General features: G+C 43.2%; 1 protein-coding gene across 2 annotated transcripts in view; it reads right to left on the minus strand.

The window, feature by feature from the left end:
• LOC130861656 (S-adenosyl-L-methionine-dependent tRNA 4-demethylwyosine synthase TYW1) overlaps window positions 1–21,683 on the minus strand; it is a 179,959-nt gene that overhangs the window by 12,098 nt on the left and 146,178 nt on the right. The window contains exon 16 of one of the 2 annotated variants that reach the window (XR_009055602.1): window positions 11,579–14,367. Coding sequence is in view for 1 of the 2 variants with exons in the window: in XM_057750717.1 (XP_057606700.1) it covers window positions 14,146–14,367 (222 nt within the window). In the remaining variant the exon portion in view is untranslated. Of the gene's footprint in view, window positions 1–11,414; window positions 14,368–21,683 lie in introns of those variants that run through there. The other variant, XM_057750717.1, reaches the window with a different exon arrangement.

Genomic DNA, 21,683 nt, shown 5'->3' on the forward strand with positions numbered 1-21,683 from the left:
GAGGGTGGGAGGAAGTTGCGGGAGGGAGGGGATATGGGGATATATGTATAAATACAGCTGATTCACTTTGTTGTACAGCAGAAACTGGCACAACAGTGTAAAGCAATTATACTCCAATAAAGAGCTTAAAAAAAAAAGATGCTGTATACAAACAAATAAACAAACAAAAGAAGAAGCATGTACAGGGACTTCCCTGATGGTCCAGTGGTTAAGACTCGCCCTTCCAATGCAAGGGGCGCAGGTTTGATCCCTGGTGGGGGATCTGAGGTCCCACAGGTCTCGCAGCCAAAAAAACCCCAGAATTGTGTACAAAGGGGCAGTTCCCTCAGATGGGGGCACAGGGGGCCTCTGAGGGGCCCTACTACCTTGGCTGTGTGTCGAAGGGTGAACAGGCAAGCAGGAAGCGGGGTGGGGTGCAGGGGCTGGCAGGGGACTCAAGGTGAGAGAACTTCGAAGGCAGCTGGATAAACAGGCTTGTGGTTCACAGGAGTCCCCAGGGTTGGAGCCATCCACGTGGAAGGGATCAGGACCCCAGAGGGCCAGGCGGGAAGGCTGAGGTCACAGGGCATGGGTGGAGAGGAAGGAATGGGATAGGGAAAGCTAGGGTGAGAGTCACCTTGACGGGCAGGAGGTGCCAGCAGAGGGGGGTGGGGGATGCCAGGAGGGTCAGGTGAGAGCAAAGTGGTCCTGGCACCAAAAGCTACAGAGTCAGGTGGGAGGAAGGGGGGCATCTGTTGGAGTTGCGGTTGGGGCATCACCAGGGACGTCGCTGAAGTGGATTCAGTGGCGGCATGTCCAGAGAAGACGAGGCAGGGAACTAACCGGAGGTGAGAAGAGAGGTTTCTTCACCTTGCCTGACTTTTTACGTTATTCGTCAGGATGGGAAAGCAAAGCTTGATTTCAGAGAAAAACTTCTGGTTGTTTGGGGGAAACCTGAAATGATGAGGGATGGGGTCAGGGCTCCTGAAATAATGTGTCTGAAAGCTTTTTAACCATAGAGGGAGGGTGGTGGGGCCTCGGCACCCCCGGGGAGAAGGGGGCCTGCCCTGCACATGCACAAGTACCCCAATGCCTGCCACAGTGTGCAGGTCCCACCAGGTCAGAGACGTGGCCTGTTAATGAGATAAATCTAAAAGCATTATAAACACAGTCTTATTTCTAGGCATGTTTGTGTGAGGCAGTGATTTTAGAGGGTATTTCCTTATTTTCCAATAAAATTAAACAAACACACATGAGCTTTGGTAAAGACAGCACAGTAAAATGAGCATGTGGGAATGAGGGCTTGATGTGACTTTCTCTTGGTTTTTACTGAAATAAGTTTTAGCCCTCCCTCCACCTGCGGCCCTGCTGCAGACAGCATCGTTATTCCACGCCGCATGGTAACATCGTGATGAATGACATCAGCCTCCCCTTCGCCTGGAACGATGCACTGCCTCTTTCGGAGAGGATGCGGGGAAGAGTGGGACAGGATGCTGTGGCCAAAGAAATGACCGATTTGAGATTCTGAGTCATGAATTGTCATAATTAGGAGGCAGACAGAGTGCGCTGCTGCTGCTGCTGCTGCTGTATTTGCTGCCTGTTCCCTGTAAAAGCTCAGGAAATTAAAATAATAGGCCTTTAAAACAAGAGCCGGGTAGGGCTCTACCTAATGGCCTGCACACAGTGCGTTAGCAACAGACAGACCCAGACAGACCTGTGGCCTGGAGGAGACAGACTGAAATGTCACCTCCAGGAACCCCATGTCCCCAAGGCAAAGCCACAAGAAAGAATCCAAGAAGAGGGTCCCCAGACCCAGGGGAAGGTGTGAGTGTCCCAAAGGAAAGACAGAAGGAGTTTTATCATCTGTACAGGCTCCAGCTGCACCTGGACAGCACAGATCTCCACGCAGCTATGGGGTGACACGGGCCTGCAGCAAGCCTGCCCTGGGCTGCTGGGGCCACGGGAGCCACTGGCTGGCTTGCAGCGAAAGGAGCCACAGAGGGAATGTCCCAGAGAAACGGGAGAAGAGATACTGAGCCAGGTCTCAGGAGTTCCTCCCCCAACCAGACTCAGCCGGACAGAAGAGAAGGCATCGCTGGGGCAGGGACATTGCCAGGAGAGGTGGCAGCCAGGCGGCAGACACCTGCGCTAGTGATGTGCTACTAGATTAGCCAAGACTCTACTGCAAGTGATAAAACCAACTCCAACGAACCCAAGTGGAAAACGTGACTTCTTGCTCCCATAACGGGATACGTGGGGAAGCTGTGCAGAGGGATGCCTGGATACAGCCATCGAGCCCTGGAAGAACATGGGCTCCGTCTCTCAGAGCCTCTGCAGGCTTGACTTGAAAAAATCCAGGAAAGGCCTTCAATCTGTCCCGCTCACATCTGGACCCATCACCATACCCAGCGGGCGGGCATAGCCACTGCCTGATTCAGGGTCATATGGCCAATCTTGGGGCCAAGGGGAGACTAAGACCATAGCCTCTGCTAGATACCCTACCATAGAGTGGGTGAGGACCAGCACATCCGCCAAAAGTCAGGATGTTATCGTAGGTTGAACAAAGAATAAATGCTCCACACAGCAGCCCACACCACCCACTGCAGGTCTGAAGGACTTCATGTCCCTCTGAATAAAGAATCCCAAGTGGAATGAGCACATACCACTGCCGTTCTCAGAACAGCCAAACAGGCCGTGAGGTTCAGCCCTCATCAAGTGTGGCGCTCCTTTAGAGCCGGCGTGGTGATGGAGGAGGTGGTGGTCAGTAAAACAAAAGCAGACTTTTGCAGAGTTCTGCATCTGCCCTTGCTGCTCCTTGGCCAGAAATGGCCTTTTCTTGGTTTCTTCCTCTGATAAACTCCTATTCATCCTTCAAGACACAGTTCAAGTGTCACCTCCTTCATGAAGCTCTCCATTCTCCCTGCTCCCAGGTCCTTAGAGTTTTTTGTATTTCATTTGCTGATTTTTAACCTCTGGCTCATGGGTACTGCTTTTCCCCTGGACAGGGCAGGGACTGAATCTTACGACGTGAAGCTCCTCTTGCAGTACCCAGAGCGAGAACCTGGCCCTCAGCAGGTGCTCCATACCTGTTTGGTGGGGGCAACACTTTTGTTGAGGTGTGCGGTGTTTTCATTGTGGTGGCTTCTCTTGTTGCAGAGCACAGACTCTAGGCATGAGAGCCTCAGTAGTTGTGGCACACGGGCTCAGCAGTTGTGCCTTGTGGGCTCTAGAATGCAGGCTCAGTAGTTGTGATGCACAGGCTAAGTTGCTCTGCAGCATGAGGGATCTTCCCAGACCAGGGCTTAAACCCATGTCCCCTGCATTGGCAGGCGAACTCCTAACCACTGCACCACCATGGAAGTCCTCATCCCTAGATTCAACCCAGAAACCACCTACTTCCAGATTGCTTATATGAGAATAAAAATCCCTATTGTTCGAAACCACTAGTTCAAAACCACTAATTCTGTTACTGGTAGCAGAGAGCATGCTGACTGCGACATGCTTTCACGCCATGACAGTGGTTCGGAACTCTACAGTATAAACAACATCTTTTTCCGTGAAGTACTAGTTTAGAAAAATGAGAGGACAAAACCACCAAAAAATCAAGCATTATGAAACTATTGCTCCTGTTTCCAACTATCAATCATTTCAAGTACAAAGTGATCAATACTGTTCTGCGACTTGAACATAAACCCAAAGGTCAGAACTCTTGAGCATGTGCATCTAAGCAACTTGAACCTACTCAGTGTGGCTCCCATCCTTTGGGGACCATCACAGCCCTCCGCAAGGCTCCAACCCTGAAGACAGCAATATGAGTAAGGCTGAGAGTTCTGCAAATGTGTTGAAAAGCTCTGTGCTAAGTTGCCTTGGATGAAAAAACTCAAGGCCAACGTGTACTCGAACCAGCAAGCCAATGAAGTAACCTGAATGAGGTTAACCACATTCTCCAAAGCTTGAGTTTAGAAGCTAAGCAGGAGCTGGTCAGCAAAGATGGGAATCAGAGATGGAAGCAGCGGCACGAGCTGTTCCACAGGACTGGACGGTGAGGTGTGTCAGGCTGAGGAGTGTGGACTTGACAATGGGCCTGAATGAGGCGTGGGAGGGTTTAGGTGGAAGGGATGTGCTCAGATGTGCATTCTAGAACCTTCACTCCAGCAGCCTGTCTGGTGGCTGGACAGAGAGAGGGAGACAGAGTTTGGGGTGAGGCAGAGAGGTACAGCTCTGACCAGCACCTGCCATTTAACCCCCGAGCCTGGGGGCGGAGGTCGTGCACAGAGCCTGGCATGTGGGAGGGGCTCAATAAATGGCCAGGTATTACTTCTCTGTTTATGTGTCCCCCAGCACCAGGGGCAGACTGATGGCTAAATGAAGTACATCCACCAGAGGAACGCCGCTGGGTTCTATCTGCCACAAAAACACCCCAACCCCAACAATGTCACCAGTGACCTGTTTCCACGGCCTCTGAGCTGTGCCTTCCCCGCCAGGGACACCTTCACTGCCACTGTCCACTGGACTCACGAGGCCTTGCTTTTCAGACTGAACCTCAGTTCCCAGCCCCCACACTGGGGCTCAGGAGCGGACTGTGTCACAAAGGAAGTGCTGACTTCTGGTCCCCTGGGAAGGGGCCAGGTCAGAGACTAGTCGGAGGAGCCCAAGTTCCCAGCAAGAAATGTGCCAGATGCCTTAAGGCCTTGCCCCAGGAATCCCTATTCTGTGCGCGGCAGGTAAGTGGCAAGAGTTATAAGCCCACCGCGCACCCTGCAGATATCACAACCCGACTGCAGGGCTCCCCTGCTCTACCCAGATGTGCTGAACGTCCCCAGTGCAGTGCTCGGGTGAGCTTAGCCCTGTCGGCATGATCTCAGGAAGCCCCTTCTGCCCTGCTGCTCCGGAGTGATGCTCCTGAAACCTCCTCCCTATGGCCTCACCTCCCCCTTCCCCAGGGGCAGGTGGGGGGTGTGAACATGGTGAGACTGGCAGTTCCTAATCCCTCCCTGAGCCAGGTCCCTTGATGGGGGAACAGCCCAGGCAGATCAGGGAACTGCATGCAGCTCCTCCTGGCAGGAGCGGGGAGGGCAGGGACCAGCTGCTGAAAAAGAAATTCAGTTTTTCAACAGTCCAAGTGTTTTTATCCCACTTATCCTGAGCCAGCAGTCAGAGTACAAATGTCTAGTAGTGCTCAATGAGAGCCAGTTAATTAGCTATGCAATTAATTCACTTCCTCAATAAGGAAGGTGAAAACGTTAGCTGGAGCTTCACAAGGTCTTGATGAGAATTCGCAAAAACTAGAGAAGGAATCGCAAGATGTTTGCCTTTTCCGATTTTTTCCAAATACCTGCTGCCTTCTCACCCAGAAGTGGGTAGTTTCTCTCACAGCCCATGGCAAACGCACTTGCCTTAGACTGAGGTCTGTGGCCACTAGATGTTCTCTTTCTCTAACATCTAGGCTGGAATTCCTGAAATCAGGGAGGAGAAATCTAAACGCACTACAGGGTTCCCTCCAAACAAGAGGGTCTTTTCCTCCAGAAAAGGCAATGAAATTCACAACACTGCACCAAACAGCTTCAAAACCTAGTCATGAGAGTAATGTACTTTATTATATTGAATGAAGGGAAATCACTAAAGGACAAAAACACCACGCAGGCTAATAGCCAACAAGATTAGTCACTGCCAACTTGCATTAAATCAACGGTGCCCCAGGAAGGGTTCATCAATTTGTATTTAAATAAAAAGTTAGAAAAGCAACCAGGCACACTGAAAGAAAAACAACAACAAAAAAGATTAAATAATCTTTCAGCTGACAAAATATGCTGTTTTGAATGTATTTAACTCCAACTGTAGGCTGAATTTCAACTTCAGGATCTTATTTAAGGAAAAAGCTTAGAGGCTGACTCCACAAGGTAGAAAACATATTTCCTCATACCTTTTATTGTGCTGGCCCAATCAAAATAACACATTCATTTATACATGGCTTCATACACAGGATTTTTATGTAATTAAGGCGATAAGTATGATTTTGTGTTCTGTTTTAAACCTAGCATTTTATTATAAACCACCTTCTGTCATTAAGAAGCCTTCAAAAACTTTCACTGGAGTGGGCACTGCGCCACAAGTACTGATCAGGACCCCCACCCAAGGGATGTTTTCGTGTCATCCTCTGTGGCCCGCTTCTCACTGGTCTCTGAACTGTTCTCCAGTCTTTTCTTGATCTATCCGCCCACCCCCAGCCCCACCCGCCACCGCCCGGGTTTCTGTGACTCCACAGGCCTGGTTCCTCTCCTGTCTCCCCTGTCAAAGATGTCAAGGGACTTCTTTCCCTGTCCCACCCCTACCTGCTAGAGTTCCTGGAGATGTGGCCCCCTCCTCATTTTATACTCTCTCCCAAGGTGACCTCAGCCCTCCTTAAGGCTCCAAGTATAACCTACACCATGATGATTCACACATTTCTTCCACCCCCCCAGACCTGTGTGCTTGGCCGCTGGCTCGACCTTTCCCTTGGCAGTGTCGGGCGGTTCCAAGCCTACGTGTCCACCAATGAACTCAGGATCTCCCCCAGGCCTGGCCCTCTTCCAGTCTCAGCCTGCAAAGCGGCACTGTCATTTCTCCTGTTCTCAAGCCAGAAACCCAGGAGGCATCCTTGACAGCTCATCCCTCCTGCCGCCCTGCACTCCACCCTCCCCCAACCCCATCCAGCCTGTGGCCAAATCCAGCAGTGTTTCCTCCTAAGGTCTCTTTCAGATCTACCCACTGCCCTCCATTCCAACCACCAGGGTCAGCATGCAGCGTTGGGCACTGTACAAATGCTACCACCTGAGCCATCACGTCTGGCCTGTTTGATAAGAACAGAACTCTTCTCCTTCCCTTTTGGTCTTTCCAGGTCACTTTCCAACCCGAAGCTACAGTGATCTTATTAAGATGCAAATCTAATCATGCTGTTCTTTTGCATAATTGTTTTTAGGGCTTGGACTGGCCTACATCTCCCTGAGTCATCATTATGTTCTCCTGGTTTCCCTGCGTGGCCTGGCCCTCTCCTACATCTTCTTCAGCATCCTCCAGCCACTATGGCCTTCGTACAGCTACCCAAATGTGCCATGACCCTTCCCCACATGGCCTTTGAGCATGCGCAGTCCTCTACCTGCAGTGTTCTTCCTCCCGGGTCCCCACACCTCTTACATTGTTTTTATAACTACAAGGGGTTCTAAAAGTGTGGTCTCTCAGCAGCATTTGCAAAACCCAGGAACTTGTTAGAAAAGCAAATTCTTCTGCATCGCACACCTACAGTATCAGAAACTCTGGAGTGGGGTCCAGATCTAACAGACCCTCTGGGTGATTCTGATGCGTGAGAAAGTTGGAAGCCATTGGTCAAGAAAGGCCTTCGTCACCCAAGGTTTCTTCTAAGCTTTTTGTTTCATTTGACTCTTTCTGGTATTTAATATGAAGACCAAAACTACATAATTTTTCTCCCAAATCTCCATTGATTTTATCCTATATTCCTTACCCTATATCCTATATTGGTTTTCATAAACATTAAGGTTTACCTCTGTGCTTTATTAAAAAAAGTTGTATTCAGATATATTTCATACACTTAAAATCCACCCATTTAAAGTATATAGCATAGTTTTTAGTATATTCACAAAGTTGTGCGTTCAGAGCTGATTTTAGCTATTTGCATCTTCCTGTTCTCTTGGTGAGTCTAGCTAAAGGTCTGCCAATTTTGTTGACTTTTTCAAAGAACCAACTTTTGGTTTCACTAATTTTCTCTTTTGCTTTTCTTCCCTTTCTTTTGTTTATTTCTGCCCTAGTGTTTATTATTTTCTTCCTTTAGCTCCCTTTGGGTTTAGTTGTCCTTTTTCCAGTTTCTTAAGATGGAAGGTTAGGTTATTAATTTGAGATGCATGTTCTTTTTAATGTAGGCATTTACAGCTATAAATTCCCTCTAAGCACTACATTAGCAGCATCCTATAAGTTTTGGTACCCTGTGTTTTCATTTTCATTCATCTCCAAGTCTTGCCTAATTTCCTTGTGATTCCTCTTCGACCCACTGTTTGTTTAGGATGGTGGTTAATTTCTATATATTTATGAATTTCCAAAATTTTCGTCTGCTGTTGATTTCTAATTTCATTCCATTGGTCAGAGAATATACTTTGTATAATTTAAGTCCTTTTAAATTTATTTAGACTTATTTTATGATCTACCATAGGGTCTATACTGGAGAATGTTCCGTGGGCACTTGAGAATAATGTGTTGTTGGTGGGAGTGTTCTATATAGACCTGTTAGGTGTACTTGGTTTATAGTGTTGCTCAAATCTCTTATTTCCTTGTTGGTCTTTGGCCTGGCTGTTCTATGCATTATTGTAAGTGGGTCATGTAAGTCTCCAATTACTACTGAATCGTCTCCCTTCAATTATGTCAGGTTTTGCTTCACATGTTTTGGGGCTCTGTTGTTAGGTGCGTGGCTGTTTATAATCATTACATCTTTCTAATAACATGTAATTATAAATAATTATGATAATTACAATTTATCATTAGCAAATGTTCCTTTTGTCCCTAGTAACAATTTTTTTTTTTGTCTTAAAGTCTACATTTTTGGTATTAGTACAGCCACTCCATCTCTCTTTTGGTAACTGCTTCCATGGTATATCTTTCTCAATCCTTTTAGTCTTTGAATCTAAACTGTGTCTATTGTAGACAGCATATAATTGGATTTAAAAGAAAAATACATTCTGCCTTTTTTTGATTGGGGTATTTAATCTATTTACATAATATACTTACTCAATAAGGTAAGATTTATGCCTCACATTTTTGCTGTTCGTTTTTTGAATGTCTTAGATCTTTGTTGTTCTGTTTCTGTTACTGTCTTCTTTTATGCTAAATGCTTTCTAGTGTATCTTTTAAATTCTCTTGTTTCTTTGTGATACTGTGATTTATAATAAGAAATATGCATTATTACTTAAATATAAATACTAAGAATGAAATTAGAACACTCCCTAACACCATACACAAAAATAAACTCAAAATGGATTAAAGACCTAAATGTAAGGCCAGACACTATAAAACTCTTGGAGGAAAACATAGGAAGAACATTCTTTGACATAAATCACAGCAAGATCTTTTTTGACCCACCGCCTACAGTAATGGAAATAAAAACAAAAATAAGTGGGACCTAATGAAACTTCAAAGCTTCTGCACAGCAAAGGAAACTGTAAGCAAGATGAAAAGACAACCCTCAGAATGGGAGAAAATATTTGCAAATGAATCAACAGACAAAGGATTAATCTCCAAAATATATAAACAGTTTGTCCAGCTCAATATCAAAAAAACAAACAACCCAATCAAAAAATGGGCAGAAGATCTAAATAGGCATTTCTCCAAAGAAGACATACGGATGGCCAAGAGGCACATGAAAAGCTGCTCAACATCTCTAATTATTAGAGAAATGCAAATCAAAACTACAATGAGGTATCACCTCACACCAGTTAGAATGGGCATCATCAAAAAATCTACAAACAATATATGGTGGAGAGGGTGTGGAGAAAAGGGAACCCTCTTGCACTGCTGGTGGGAATGTAAATTGATACAGCCACTATGGAGAACAGTATGGAGGTTCCTTGAAAACCTAAAAACAGAATTACCATATGACCCAGCAATCCCACTACTGGGCATATACCCAGAGAACACCATAATGCAAAAAGACACATGCACCGCCCCCAATGTTGACTGCAGCTCTATTTACAATACACAGGTCATGGAAGCAACCTAAATGTCCATCAACAAATGAATGGATAAAGAAGATGTGGTACATATATACAATGGAATATTACTCAGCCATAAAAAGGAACGAAACTGGGACATTTGTAGAGACATGGATGGACCTAGAGACTGTCATACAGAAAAGTAACTCAGAAAGAGAAAAACAAATATTGTATATCAACGCATATATGCAGAATATAGAAAAATGGTACAGATCAACCCATTTGCAAGACAGAAATAGAGACACAGATGTAGAGAACAAACATATGGACACCAAGGGGGGATAGTAAGGGAGGGGGGTGATGGGGTAGAATGAATTGGGAGACTGGGATTGCCATATGTACATTACTAATAAGAAAAAAATATCAAAGTGTACACTTTAAATATATGCAGTTCATTGTACGTCAATTATATCTCAATAAAAGTTCTTAAAAAATATAAATACTAATTTATTTATTTACTTAGGCTGCGTTGAGTCTTTGTTGCTGTGTGAGGGCTTTCTCTAGTTGTGGTGAGCAGGGGCTACTCTTTGTTGTGGTGTGTGGGCTTCTCACTGCGGTGGCTTCTCTTGCTGCAGAGCACAGGCTCCAGGTGCACAGGCTTCAGTAGTTGTGGCTCATGGGCTCTAGAGCACAGGCTCAGCAATTGTGGCGCATGGGCTTAGTTGCTCCGCAGCATGTGGGATCTTCCTGGACCAGGAATCAAACCCGTGTCCCCTGCATTGGCAGGCAGATTCTTAACCACTGCACCACCAGGGAAGTTCCAATATTAAATTATTAACTATACTTATTCTTTCCTAGTCCCTGGCACAGAGCTCCTAAAACCCTTGGAATTTCCTAAGTGAGGAGAGCAGCAGCAACAACAACAAAAGGTGTCTTTTGTTATGTTAAGGAAGTGACTTTTGGAAAGCCCTTAGATAACCTAAGGAAAGGGGCTTGTTGCCAAAGCAACCAATCAAGTGATTAGAGGGTTAGGAACTTTCAGAATCACCCCTGGAACTCCGGAGAGAGGAAAGGGCTAGAGATTAAGGTCAATCACCAACGGCACGCCTATGTAATGAAGCCGCTATAAAAACCCAAAAGGATTGGGTGTAGAGAGCTTCCAGATTGGTGAACACATGATTTGGGGAGAGTGGTATGCTTCCAGATGGCATGGAAGCCCTGTCTTCCTTCCCACATACCTTGCCCTGTGTATCTCTTCCATCTGGCTGTTCCTGTGTTATATCTTTTTATAATAAACCAGTAATCTAGTAAGTAAAATAAGTAAAATGTTTCTCTGAGTTCTGTGAGCCGCTCTAGCACGTTAATCAAACCAAAGGAAACCTCCAATCTATAGCTGGTTGGTCAGAAGCACAGGTGACAACCTGGACTTGTGATTGGCATCTGAAGTTGAGGGCAGAGCACTTAATCTGTGGGATCTGATGCTATCTCCAGGTAGACAGTGTCAGAATTAAGCTGAATTGTAGGACACCCAGCTGGTATTGGAGAACTGTTTGGTGTGGGGGGAAAAATCCACACATTGAAACTGGGAGCAGAATCATATCTTTTTTACTATAATTTTTAAAATTTATTCTTAGTGGCTACTCTTGGGATTACAGTTAGCATCTTAAAACAATCTGTTTTGGAAACATACTCTCTTAATTTCAACAGTGGGTAGTCAAGACTTGCTCCAATATACTTTTGTTCCCCCCATACTCCTTTTGTGCTATTACTGTCACACAAATTACATCTTTATACATTCTAACTCCATCAACACAGTTTTATAAATATTGCTTTATGCAAATGTCTTATAAAACAGAAACGAGAGTTACAAACAAAAATATATTTATATTGTCTTTTATAAAACTTACGTAGTTACTTTCGCCAGTGCTCTTTATTTCTTCATGTGGTTTCAAGTTAGTGGCTAAGATATTTCCATTAAGGCCTGGAGACTTCTCCTTGTAGGCAGGTCTGCTGGTGATGAATTCTCTTACTTCTTATCTGGAAAAGTCTTAATTTCTTCTTTAATTTTGAAGGAAGATTTAGCTAGACATAGAATTTTGGGTTGAAAGTCTCTTCTTCCAGCTCTTTTAAGATATCATCCCACTATTTTCTGGCCTCCGTGCTTTCTGATGAGAAGTAAACCATTAATTTTATTGAGGTTCAGTAGTTTCTCTTATAGATGATTTTCAGCTCATGGCAAAGCTTTCATTAAACTGTCAGTTTTAAAATTCTTTGATTTTAGTTGTTTTGCCCATATTTTCACTGTTTTAAGAGGGAGAGTGAGTTCACTGAGGTTCTTACTCCGTCATTTTGGAAGTCGATCTCGTTTCAGGTTGTTTGAATTATTTTAGACAACATGCTTTAATATCTTGAAAGCAATTTTCATTGAATAATTATTTTGCTAGAGTTTTATAACTATTCTTAACTGGCTAGTTTTCCAGCAGAATGTTAGAATCATTTGCTCAAACTCCAACAATAACTTCCACTGGACATCTAGAATGTTATTTTTCAAATAACTCGCCTTCTAAGAATATTCAAGCTTCCCAATCTCCTGTACTTTAATACTGCTCAGCAAACATTTAATTTTTTTTCACCCAGATTCCATTGTATTTTTTTCCCCTCGGCATTTAAAATTTTCTGCTGTGACTGTGAACTGGGATTAATATGCCATGCTTTTTTTTCTTTTTTTCTTTTTTTTTTACTATAAAGCAAACATTTCCTGAGTGGCAGGGGGAGAAAAACTGCTCATTTATGTGCTTAAAGTTAATGGAGTCAGGAGGGCTCATTCTGGAGGTGAGAGGTATGCTATGTTTTTTTTTTCTTTGAAGCAACAGAATATTTTCGTTCAAATTAAATCTTGAGCAGAACCTCAATGAATAAAAAATAAGAGCAGAGTTGCCTGGTTGAAAAAGAGGTTGAGGGATGGTTCAAAGGCCAGCATTCACTGCCGCACTCCTCATGGCAGCCCCAGAAGCATCTTCCAACAGCTGTGTGCCCAGGTAACTGTCACAACAGGAGCCCATCTGTGCTCTCCTCAGCAGGAGCTCTTGCTTTTTAACAGTGCTCTACTTTAAGGTGATTTTCCATCTCTATTCAATGACCATTAACACATCTGAGCTTCAGTGAGCTCCTGCTGGCTCACTGGCCTGGACCACTCCCGTCTCTTGCCTGTCTCAGGGGTCAACAAGAGACTGAACACATATTTGAAGATATGGTGGCTTCAAGAAGAACACCTGATTTCATCCTCTGGCACAGAGAGATGTGTTTTGACTCTATCACTTAGAAATAAAAACAGTGCCCAGTTTTCAACTAAATGAGAAGGTAGATTATATTATTATGAACTTTACTTCAGCAGAGAATAGAGGAGGAATATAAGGAGGAGGTGGGTCTGACAGGACTTAGAACCACAGGACTAGAAGCATCTTTAAAATAAGTGCTCAAAAGAAAATGTGTGGTCCAAGTCTACAAAAGATATTTTATTAATTAAAATTTTAGGAAAAAGGAATTTTAAAAATAACTATAATACTTTTTAAAAACTACTGAGTATTCAGTGATGTTTTCAACTAGAAAAAAACCTTGAACCTTAAAGAACACACTGCAGAAAGTAGTTACGGCTACAAGAGTGAAAGAAGATGGAAACCTGCTATGTGTGTAGTGATGAGAGGCTTAAATGCTGACTTTTCAAGCGAAAAGCAAATTGTACTCATTGTTTCACAGTTTGTGAGACTAATTATTCAGTGACATCATATGACAATTCTTCTTACAGAAGAGATTTTACTCTAATCCAGCTCACATACTACCTTCTATGGCAATTTGTATGGGAACAGAATGAGATCTAGTACAGTTTTAGATCCAAATCAATTTCTAAAGGATTGCTACCAAGCAAAAGTTTAAAGAAATCTATGCAGTATTTAAAATAATTGAGAATTATGACACCTTAATTACTTTCAGGAGGTATTATCTTAAGATATAAGAAAGGGATGGCAATCTTAGAGGGAACAGATACACTGACCTCAGGGCAGTACAGCCGACAAAAGGCCAACAGCCCATGATGGGGACAGAGGAACAGAAATTCACTCTGAAATTCACTCTGCATAACACTCCCATGAATGGCATTCCAGGGAGCCTTCCTAATTATAATTCAAAACTCATAATGATTGTGTACTCCCCCCTCAAAATGATTTTCTTTCAGAAGTAAACTCAGGAAAAGGACTGAGTCCTGGAAAGAGATGATGAGGCCAAGTCCCCAGCACTCAGAGAGTGGCTGTGGTCTCCTGAGCCCCGGGATGTGACTTGCGTCCCCATGTTCTCCCTTACACCCTTCTCTATGTGAAATATAATTTGTGTAATTCGTCCTTGGGAAAGTCACAGTGGAGGCTGAGAACCTTCTGGGGCCATCAGTTTATGTCCTTCGGTCTCCTAAATTCAGATAATCTCAACATCCAGAAATATCCTTTGATTTGTTCTTTCTCTGATATCTCCTGTCCTTGGGATCAAAGCCTCTTTCGTTGGCACCAAATAACGCCCAGTGAGGAGTTTTGGCCATGTAATCCTTGGCGCTGAAAGTTCTGGATCCACCACTGTCTTCATATTCCTGGATGAGCTCCTGAAAGCGGCTGTAATCGATCCACGTCCACCATTCTCTGCCAATCTTAAACTGGCAAGAAAAAAAGTAGTCAGGTCAGAACTGAAAACACCCATAAGAAATGTCATGTAAGTATCAGAAAATCAAAAACGAGCCTGATCTTTCTCCCCTGTCATGTTAAAGAAAATTCTCTCGTGCTTCAGACATGGTTCCAAATCAAAGCAGGGTGTTCTATATACAGACAAAGAAGAGTTTCTTTTCCCTTAGGACCACTGCCGTGCTGGACCTGGAAGACCCGGTCGCTGAGTAAAGAATACATCCCGGAATTGAAAGTCAAGTTTATCTTGAGCAGTATCACTGAAAGAAGGTTAATGAAGTTTTCTGGCATTATCATGTGTTAATGGTCAAGCTAATTCAAGTTCCTCTTGTTGCCACTTTCTCTCTGGTATGAATTTTCATGTTAGCAGAACCTAGTAGAATCCTTTTATTACTAAATTTTGCTTGAGTTATTAGTGAAGCTTTAATCGATGACTTCTAATTCTGAAACGCTAACTTAATGACTCAGACTAGCCTTCTTAGCCTAACAAGGATACGATGATATCTCATTAACGGAAAGCCTTGTTAAGAATTTCAATTCAATAAAGGGGAATAATCCAATTTGTACTCTTTTAAGAAAATTGCTTCTCGAAAGTCACTGTAGAATAATGACCAGGAATGAAGAAAACAGGAAGTAAGTTGAGGAGGCTCTGAAGGAACTATAAATTGAGTTGGGAAGGTTTTTGATTCAAAGCAACCACTTGGCATTCAATCGTGTAAATGTGTAATAACATTGATACTTGATTTATAAACAGACAAATCTTTGTTATGCCACCCTCTTTTTAAAAAACCTGATTATGAACCAAGGTAAGTAACAATTTCATGTTCTAGCTGAGAAAAATATTGAAAATATATAGGTTCCTGGATTTAGAATATGAAAACATGCTGAATTTAAAATAACATCTCATTTTTTACCCAACAGTTTGGAACTTTCTAAGGCGGAAAAAAAGCCAAATAAATGGAAAAGTTTAGTCTACCTGTGAATCATGAGACATTTCCTTCTAATAAGACCATTGCTTGATAAGCTGCTCTAAGAGCTCCTATGAATTCTACCACTCAAGGTGGAAAATCCTCACCTCCCCATCATTTTCCCTCCCGAGGCTGACTGCTCTTATATGTTCTCTACTATTTGGAAAGTAATCACTGTCACCCCCAGGTGCTGAACCTCAAAACTAGCGTCAAAGGTGCCCCTCCCTTCCCTGGCCCCTTACACCCCAAGCATGGTCAGGCCTCATGGATTCTTGCTTCGCTGCATTTCCACGGCCACGTCCCAGTGCTGCCCTAAGGCAGGCGCTCACTTCTAGGACTTGGCAACAGTCGGCCAGCTGACCGATTGACTGACTCCAGTCCCAGCTGCTTCCAGCTCGTGCAGACTGCCTGAGATGGCGATGTGCACGCAGGATGGAGCCCCACGACCTAGGACATGCTGTCCACATGTCACATCTCCAACTGGAGGCTGCTCATGAGCTACCCAGCCCCTCAGTGACTCCCACGCTGTTCCCTCTGTCTGATTAACACCTACTTAAGCCTCAAATCTCTTCATGAATGTCCTTGGCTCTGGGAAGTCCTCGTGAATCCCTTTAGACGACCAGGACAGTCCCCCGCCACAGGACTTCGCTGTACCCTGAACTCGCATCATACTTGCTTCCATAGCCACGTCCCCCATGCCCTCCCATCCTGCCAAGACTGCTGGTTTCATGACTATTCCTGACTTATTATAACCTCTTCCTCCTTACCTCTCTTAACAAAGCTAGAAGTCCATACAAAGAAAACATTTCCACCTGTTCTCCTGACATCTTGAGAGACAGGATGGAATTTTGTTGCTATTGGCTCCACAAAATAGTGTGGACTGTGTTCACAGTGTACCCATGACTGTGGGCACAATGTGACTGGAAGTGGGCTGACTTCCCAACCAGCGCGGGAGTAAACACGTCATGAACTCGGAGGACAGGAGGACAAGGTGGATAACGATGCCTACCTTTCGTTCCTCCCTCCTGCTGACATTTACGGACTGCCAACCACGGACTTGGCCCCAACACAGACACTTAAAAGCTAGCTATCATATAACACGGTGTGTGCAGTGAGTCGCTGGGAGTGCAGAGAAAGGTGGTGAGTCATATCCAGCCCCCAGGAGTTTGGTCCTGCCTAGAAGAGTCCTCTGGAGGGCTCCCTGCTTCGCTTGCTGAGTTAAACAGATACCATGTTCTCCTCTCCCCTGTGTCTTTCCCTTTTTGGGTTTAGAGCTCTAGGTCTGAACTGTGAACCCTTAGGGTCCACAATCCTGTCTTCGTTTTCCCTCAAACTCTAACGATAATCACTTGCCATGGATATTCTAAGAGGGACTAAAAGATTAGCTGGGACTAGAGCAATAGATTTTAAATCTTTGGGGGTTTTTTTTGCCATAATCGACAGTAAGAAACACATTTTATATCTTGATCTAGTACACACATTCACACGCACATACTCTGGAAGCACAACTTTCACAAAACTATAGGCAATGTATTTCATTTAAAAAACTGCTGGCTGCAACCCACTGCATTGATTTCCCAACTTCTAACGTAGTTTGAAGATCCGGTCTCTTCTAACTACAAAGCCCTACCCTGGCTTAAAATGGAAGAAACTAGTTGCACAGATATGACAACTATAAACTAGTATCTGACAACTGACAACTCTGACTGCCAATGTCTAAAGACACAGACTAGAAGACCAAGTAAATGTGACAGAAAGTTGGTGTATTAGTTTGCCTGGCTGTGGGTGTCTTTAACCACAAAAGTTAATTTTCTCACAGTTCTAGATGCTAGAAGTCTAAGGTGAAGAAGGTTCCAGCAGACAGCCCCCTTCTCACCATGGCTTCATGTGGCATCTTCTCAGTATATGCACAAGCAGGGGATGGGGTGGGGGCACTCTGGTGTCTTTATTTACAAGGACACCATCAGATCAGGGCCTCAACCGTATGACCTCATTTAACCTTCACTACTTCATTGCTTCCTTAAAGAGACCCCATCCCAAATGTGGCTATATTGGTTTGGGCGGGGGTGGGGGTGGGGGGTCGGTTTTAAGATTCCAACATAGGAATTTTGAAGGGACACAAAGCCTCAGTCTATAATCGGTTACTTTTAAATTAACGCTGAGCTATAAGACCCCTAAGACAAAACTGCATCTACACATGCCCCCCTCTCAAGACAATCTGAGAATAATCACACTGAATAATAGCTCAGAAAAAGTCAAAGTGTTCCATGCAAAAGGCAGAAGCTAAAAGGGCAAATTCTAGTATGATTGGCACAAAAATAAAGCTGAAAGACAGAGCTGCATAAACACAGGAATGAAACCCCAAATCACAAAATTTGAGGTTAAGCATGCTGAGACGTGAAGTCACCCTGCCTCAAGAATTTCTCAAATCCAACAGTGAGGGAAGAGACAAATCTACGCAGAATTACAAGTAAACTCAAAAGGTCACAGATGATCTCAAAAATACACCACAAGTGCAGCACGGTATGGACTGACTAGACAATGCCAGGCTGCTGAGGATGTGTGTGTGGTCTTATTGGCCAATTCAGCCAGTTCTACGGTCTCCCACTGCCTAGAACAATCAAACTGTGGTACAAGGGCCTTGTTCTCATTACTTTCTCATCTTTCACACTTGGAAAATTTCATTAAACAGACAAATAGTTCCTTTATTATTTTAAATATTTAATAAGATTTGATTAAAGATGTCAGATTAAACACAGGCATTTACTTCATTTCTTCTTAAAATCTCACTAAAACGACTGTAAAAGCATCTCTAAAATATATATAACCTATAAAAACAATGAGGTCAGGAGAAGAGAACACAGTATTAAACTTTTAGAAGCTTAAAAGATGACAAGTAAGCAATAGCTGGCTTAGCAGACCCAAGACAGCTGAATCCTAAACTAGCAAATGGAAAAATCCAAGATTCAACACAATTTATGCTTCAGAATTCCCCAGAGGCCCCCAACTGGTAGCACCAGCCATCCCTGGAAGTGGGGGTAGAAAAGGCCCCAACTGCCCCCCAACCCCGGCAAAAAACCCAAAGATTGGTTTACATTCTTATTAAGAAACTCTTAGAATAAGAAAAAAAAATCAAATTGTACACTTTAAATACATGCAGTTTACTGTATGTCAATTATATCTCAATAAAAGTTCTTAAAAAAAAAGAAAAAGAAAGAAACTTAGAATTTCAAGTTTCTGACCCCCTGGACATACACACAGCTGAGCACCTAACAAACCTACCCACCCCACTCCCCAACAGAAGACAAGAGGTTTATTCTAGGAAGACAATACAACAGGAAATCTATGGACTATGGGACAGCAGGTACATTGGAGAATAGGACTGTCATACTGAAAATGAGGGATCAGAACAGCCCTGCTCCCTGCTTCCTGATCTCTGGTGGCCATGAAGACTTGGGTTCCCTAAGTAAATGGCCCAGGTAGATTTCTCTAAGATAAAATCAAGCGCAGTCTACACATTTTGGAGTCTCAATATGCTTTTTAGTCTCCCACTTAAATATGAGCAGACAACTTATGACCATCTGAGGAAAACTTCTAACATGGAAGAGAGATAAAAATAAAGAGTAACAGAGTAAACAGAAGAGGAAATGACAAAATAAAAATCCAAACAGCTAAACTAAAACAATTATCCTCAGAGAAACAAGAGATTACTGTATTCATTTTTTAAAAGTTACGCTATAAAAAGAAATACTCAAAGAATGAAAAAGACTTTAGATTTTAAAATTATAGAAATAAAAATGAAAGACTCTTGAGAAAGTTAAGAAATAAAATTTTAAAAGTTTCCTAGAATGTAGAGCAAAAGAAAGATAGAAAATAGGAGAGAAAAAAAAAATTTTTTTAAAGAAAATAGGAGAAAAATATAAAAAAGAATTTTTAAGGTTTAGTCCAAGAGACCCAATTTTAAAATAAAAGGAGTTCCTGAAAGAAAGGAGAAGAAAGAGGATGGAGGTACCTCAATGAAATAATTCTGGAAAAATTTTGAGAAGTGAAGGCTATGAGTTTCTAGATTGAAGGGATCCATAATGGATGAAAATAGACATACTGTCTGAGGCTCATCTCAGTGAAATTTCACGGAGGGAAAACAATGGAGACAAAGGGAAATCTAACAAGGAAATAAAGGTCTTGTATAAAGGATTAAGAATCAATCAGAAGGCCTTCAGAGTTCTCAACCGTTATACTGAAAGCTTAAAGACAGTGGCTCCAATTGTATGGGGAAAATGATTTCCAACTTAGAATTCTATATCCAGCAAAACTATCAATCAAGTGTGCAGGAAGAATAAAAATATTTTAAGAAATTCAAGGTCTCCATAAATTGCACCACCCACATACCCTTTCTCAGGAATCTACTAGAGGATGTTTCATGTGAATGAGGGAGTAAATAAAAAAGAGATCTGAAAAACCAGGAACACAATACCTCACACAGGAAAGAGCTAAAAGAAACTCCAGTAGGACAGCTGTGTATCCAATGCAGGTGGGTCAGAAAGTGCCTCTGGAGAGACTCCTTTACAAAGATGAACCTGACAGAAAATTCAACACACCTGAACATCTGAAAAGAGAAACAGACGACGGCAGAGAGTTGAAGATTTGATTTAGTTCAAGAACAGAGATTAGACAAAAAGATAAAAAAAAAGATAAATATTAACTCCAGGGAAACCAAAAAGTTGGTTTGCCAGAAACAAACGGCAATCATAAAAGAATGCGCTGCTCAACAGTGAACACTAGTCATATGGCCACAATAACGCATAAAATTACAGCAGATGTACACTGAGAAGGTGGAAGAATAGGAAAGTGTGTGATGAGAAAAGGCAGAAGAAAATTTAATCCTCATCTGCCATAATACAAAGTAAACAGCAAGCGAGCAAACAGAGAAAACCAAGCAAGCAATCACCACTGTGGCTATTTTGTACAAATATTCTTCCACATGACACTGCAGTATTCTTTATTAAAAAAGTCAAATGATCAGCACCTTTAGGAAAGATCCTTTATTAAGAGATTGCTACAGGCAAGGCACTATACTAGATGCTTTACATATGTCACTTTATTTAGCCATCACAATAACCCTGTAAACAGAGTTACCCCTTCTTATCAGATAAGAAAAATGAAAAACGGTGAGGCTGGGATTTGAAAACAGATATACCAGTACAAAGTTCAGGGGCCCCCCAAGACCACTCCCACTTCTGCCACCAATTGCAAATTCAGGGGTTCCCAAGCCCACCTTCGGGTTTGACATTTCACTACAAAGACCCACAGAATTCATTGAAAGCTGTTATACTCATAGCACAGCTTCTCAGAGCATGAGGATAGGGATTAAAATCAGCCATGGGAAGAGGCACATGGTAGAGTCTAGGAGAGTTCCACGCACGGAGCTTCCAGTTGTCCCCTCCCGACAGAGTCTTGGAATGTGCTACCTGCACCCAGAGCGATGTCTGACAACAGGCGTGGAGTGCTGCCAACCTGGGGAGCTCACCTGAGCCTTGGTGTCCAGGGATTTTAATGGGGTTTGGGCACCTAGACTTGGCTGCTTGCTGAGTGGCTGACCTTAGTGTGCAGCCTCTCTGGAGGTCAAGGAGGTACTGTGGAGCCCAAAGCCTCCACCCCAAATCACATGCTCAGTATAGATGATCTAGTGTGGCCCAATGTGCCCCCAGATAAGCAAAGACACTCTTACCAGGCAGGACATCCCAAGAGCTTAGAAATCACCTCCTGGAAGCAGAGGACAAATGTCAGCCCTTTCTTTGGGTAAAATTAATCCTTTATTGGATAACGAGACCTCAAAGTCCACATATAGAGAACAAAGTAGAATAATACAGAAATAAGAACCACACATACCATTCTCATTTTCACACTCTTCAGAAGGGCTTTTATGTGATCTTAGTATCAATTATTTTGTAATTGGCTCCTCCAAACATACAGTAATACTTTGGAACCAAACAACTAGAAAAGTACTGGTTAAAGGACAGAAGAGGGGCTCTGCCAGACCTTCTCAGAACTCAGAAGTACACGTTAACTGGGAATGGGTAGAGGGAGTCCTAGGTAGTTACAGGGAGAGTAACTTTGGAATACAAAAAAACAGAGTACTACAGTAACACATTTTGTATTTCCCAGATTTATGAATTTTGTTCTCACCTGTTGTAGCTACAACTGCATTGTTTGTTCTTTGGGTAAGAGGAAGCAAAGATCCCAAAGACAGACTTCAAAGTGCACCTGACTGCCTGCGACAGTGAGATGTTGAGCGGAGTTGCCCCCTTTTTCTGAGTTTACTG

The sequence above is a fragment of the Hippopotamus amphibius genome, chromosome 9 (assembly GCF_030028045.1).
Source record: "Hippopotamus amphibius kiboko isolate mHipAmp2 chromosome 9, mHipAmp2.hap2, whole genome shotgun sequence".
NCBI classification, from domain to species: domain Eukaryota; kingdom Metazoa; phylum Chordata; class Mammalia; order Artiodactyla; family Hippopotamidae; genus Hippopotamus; species Hippopotamus amphibius.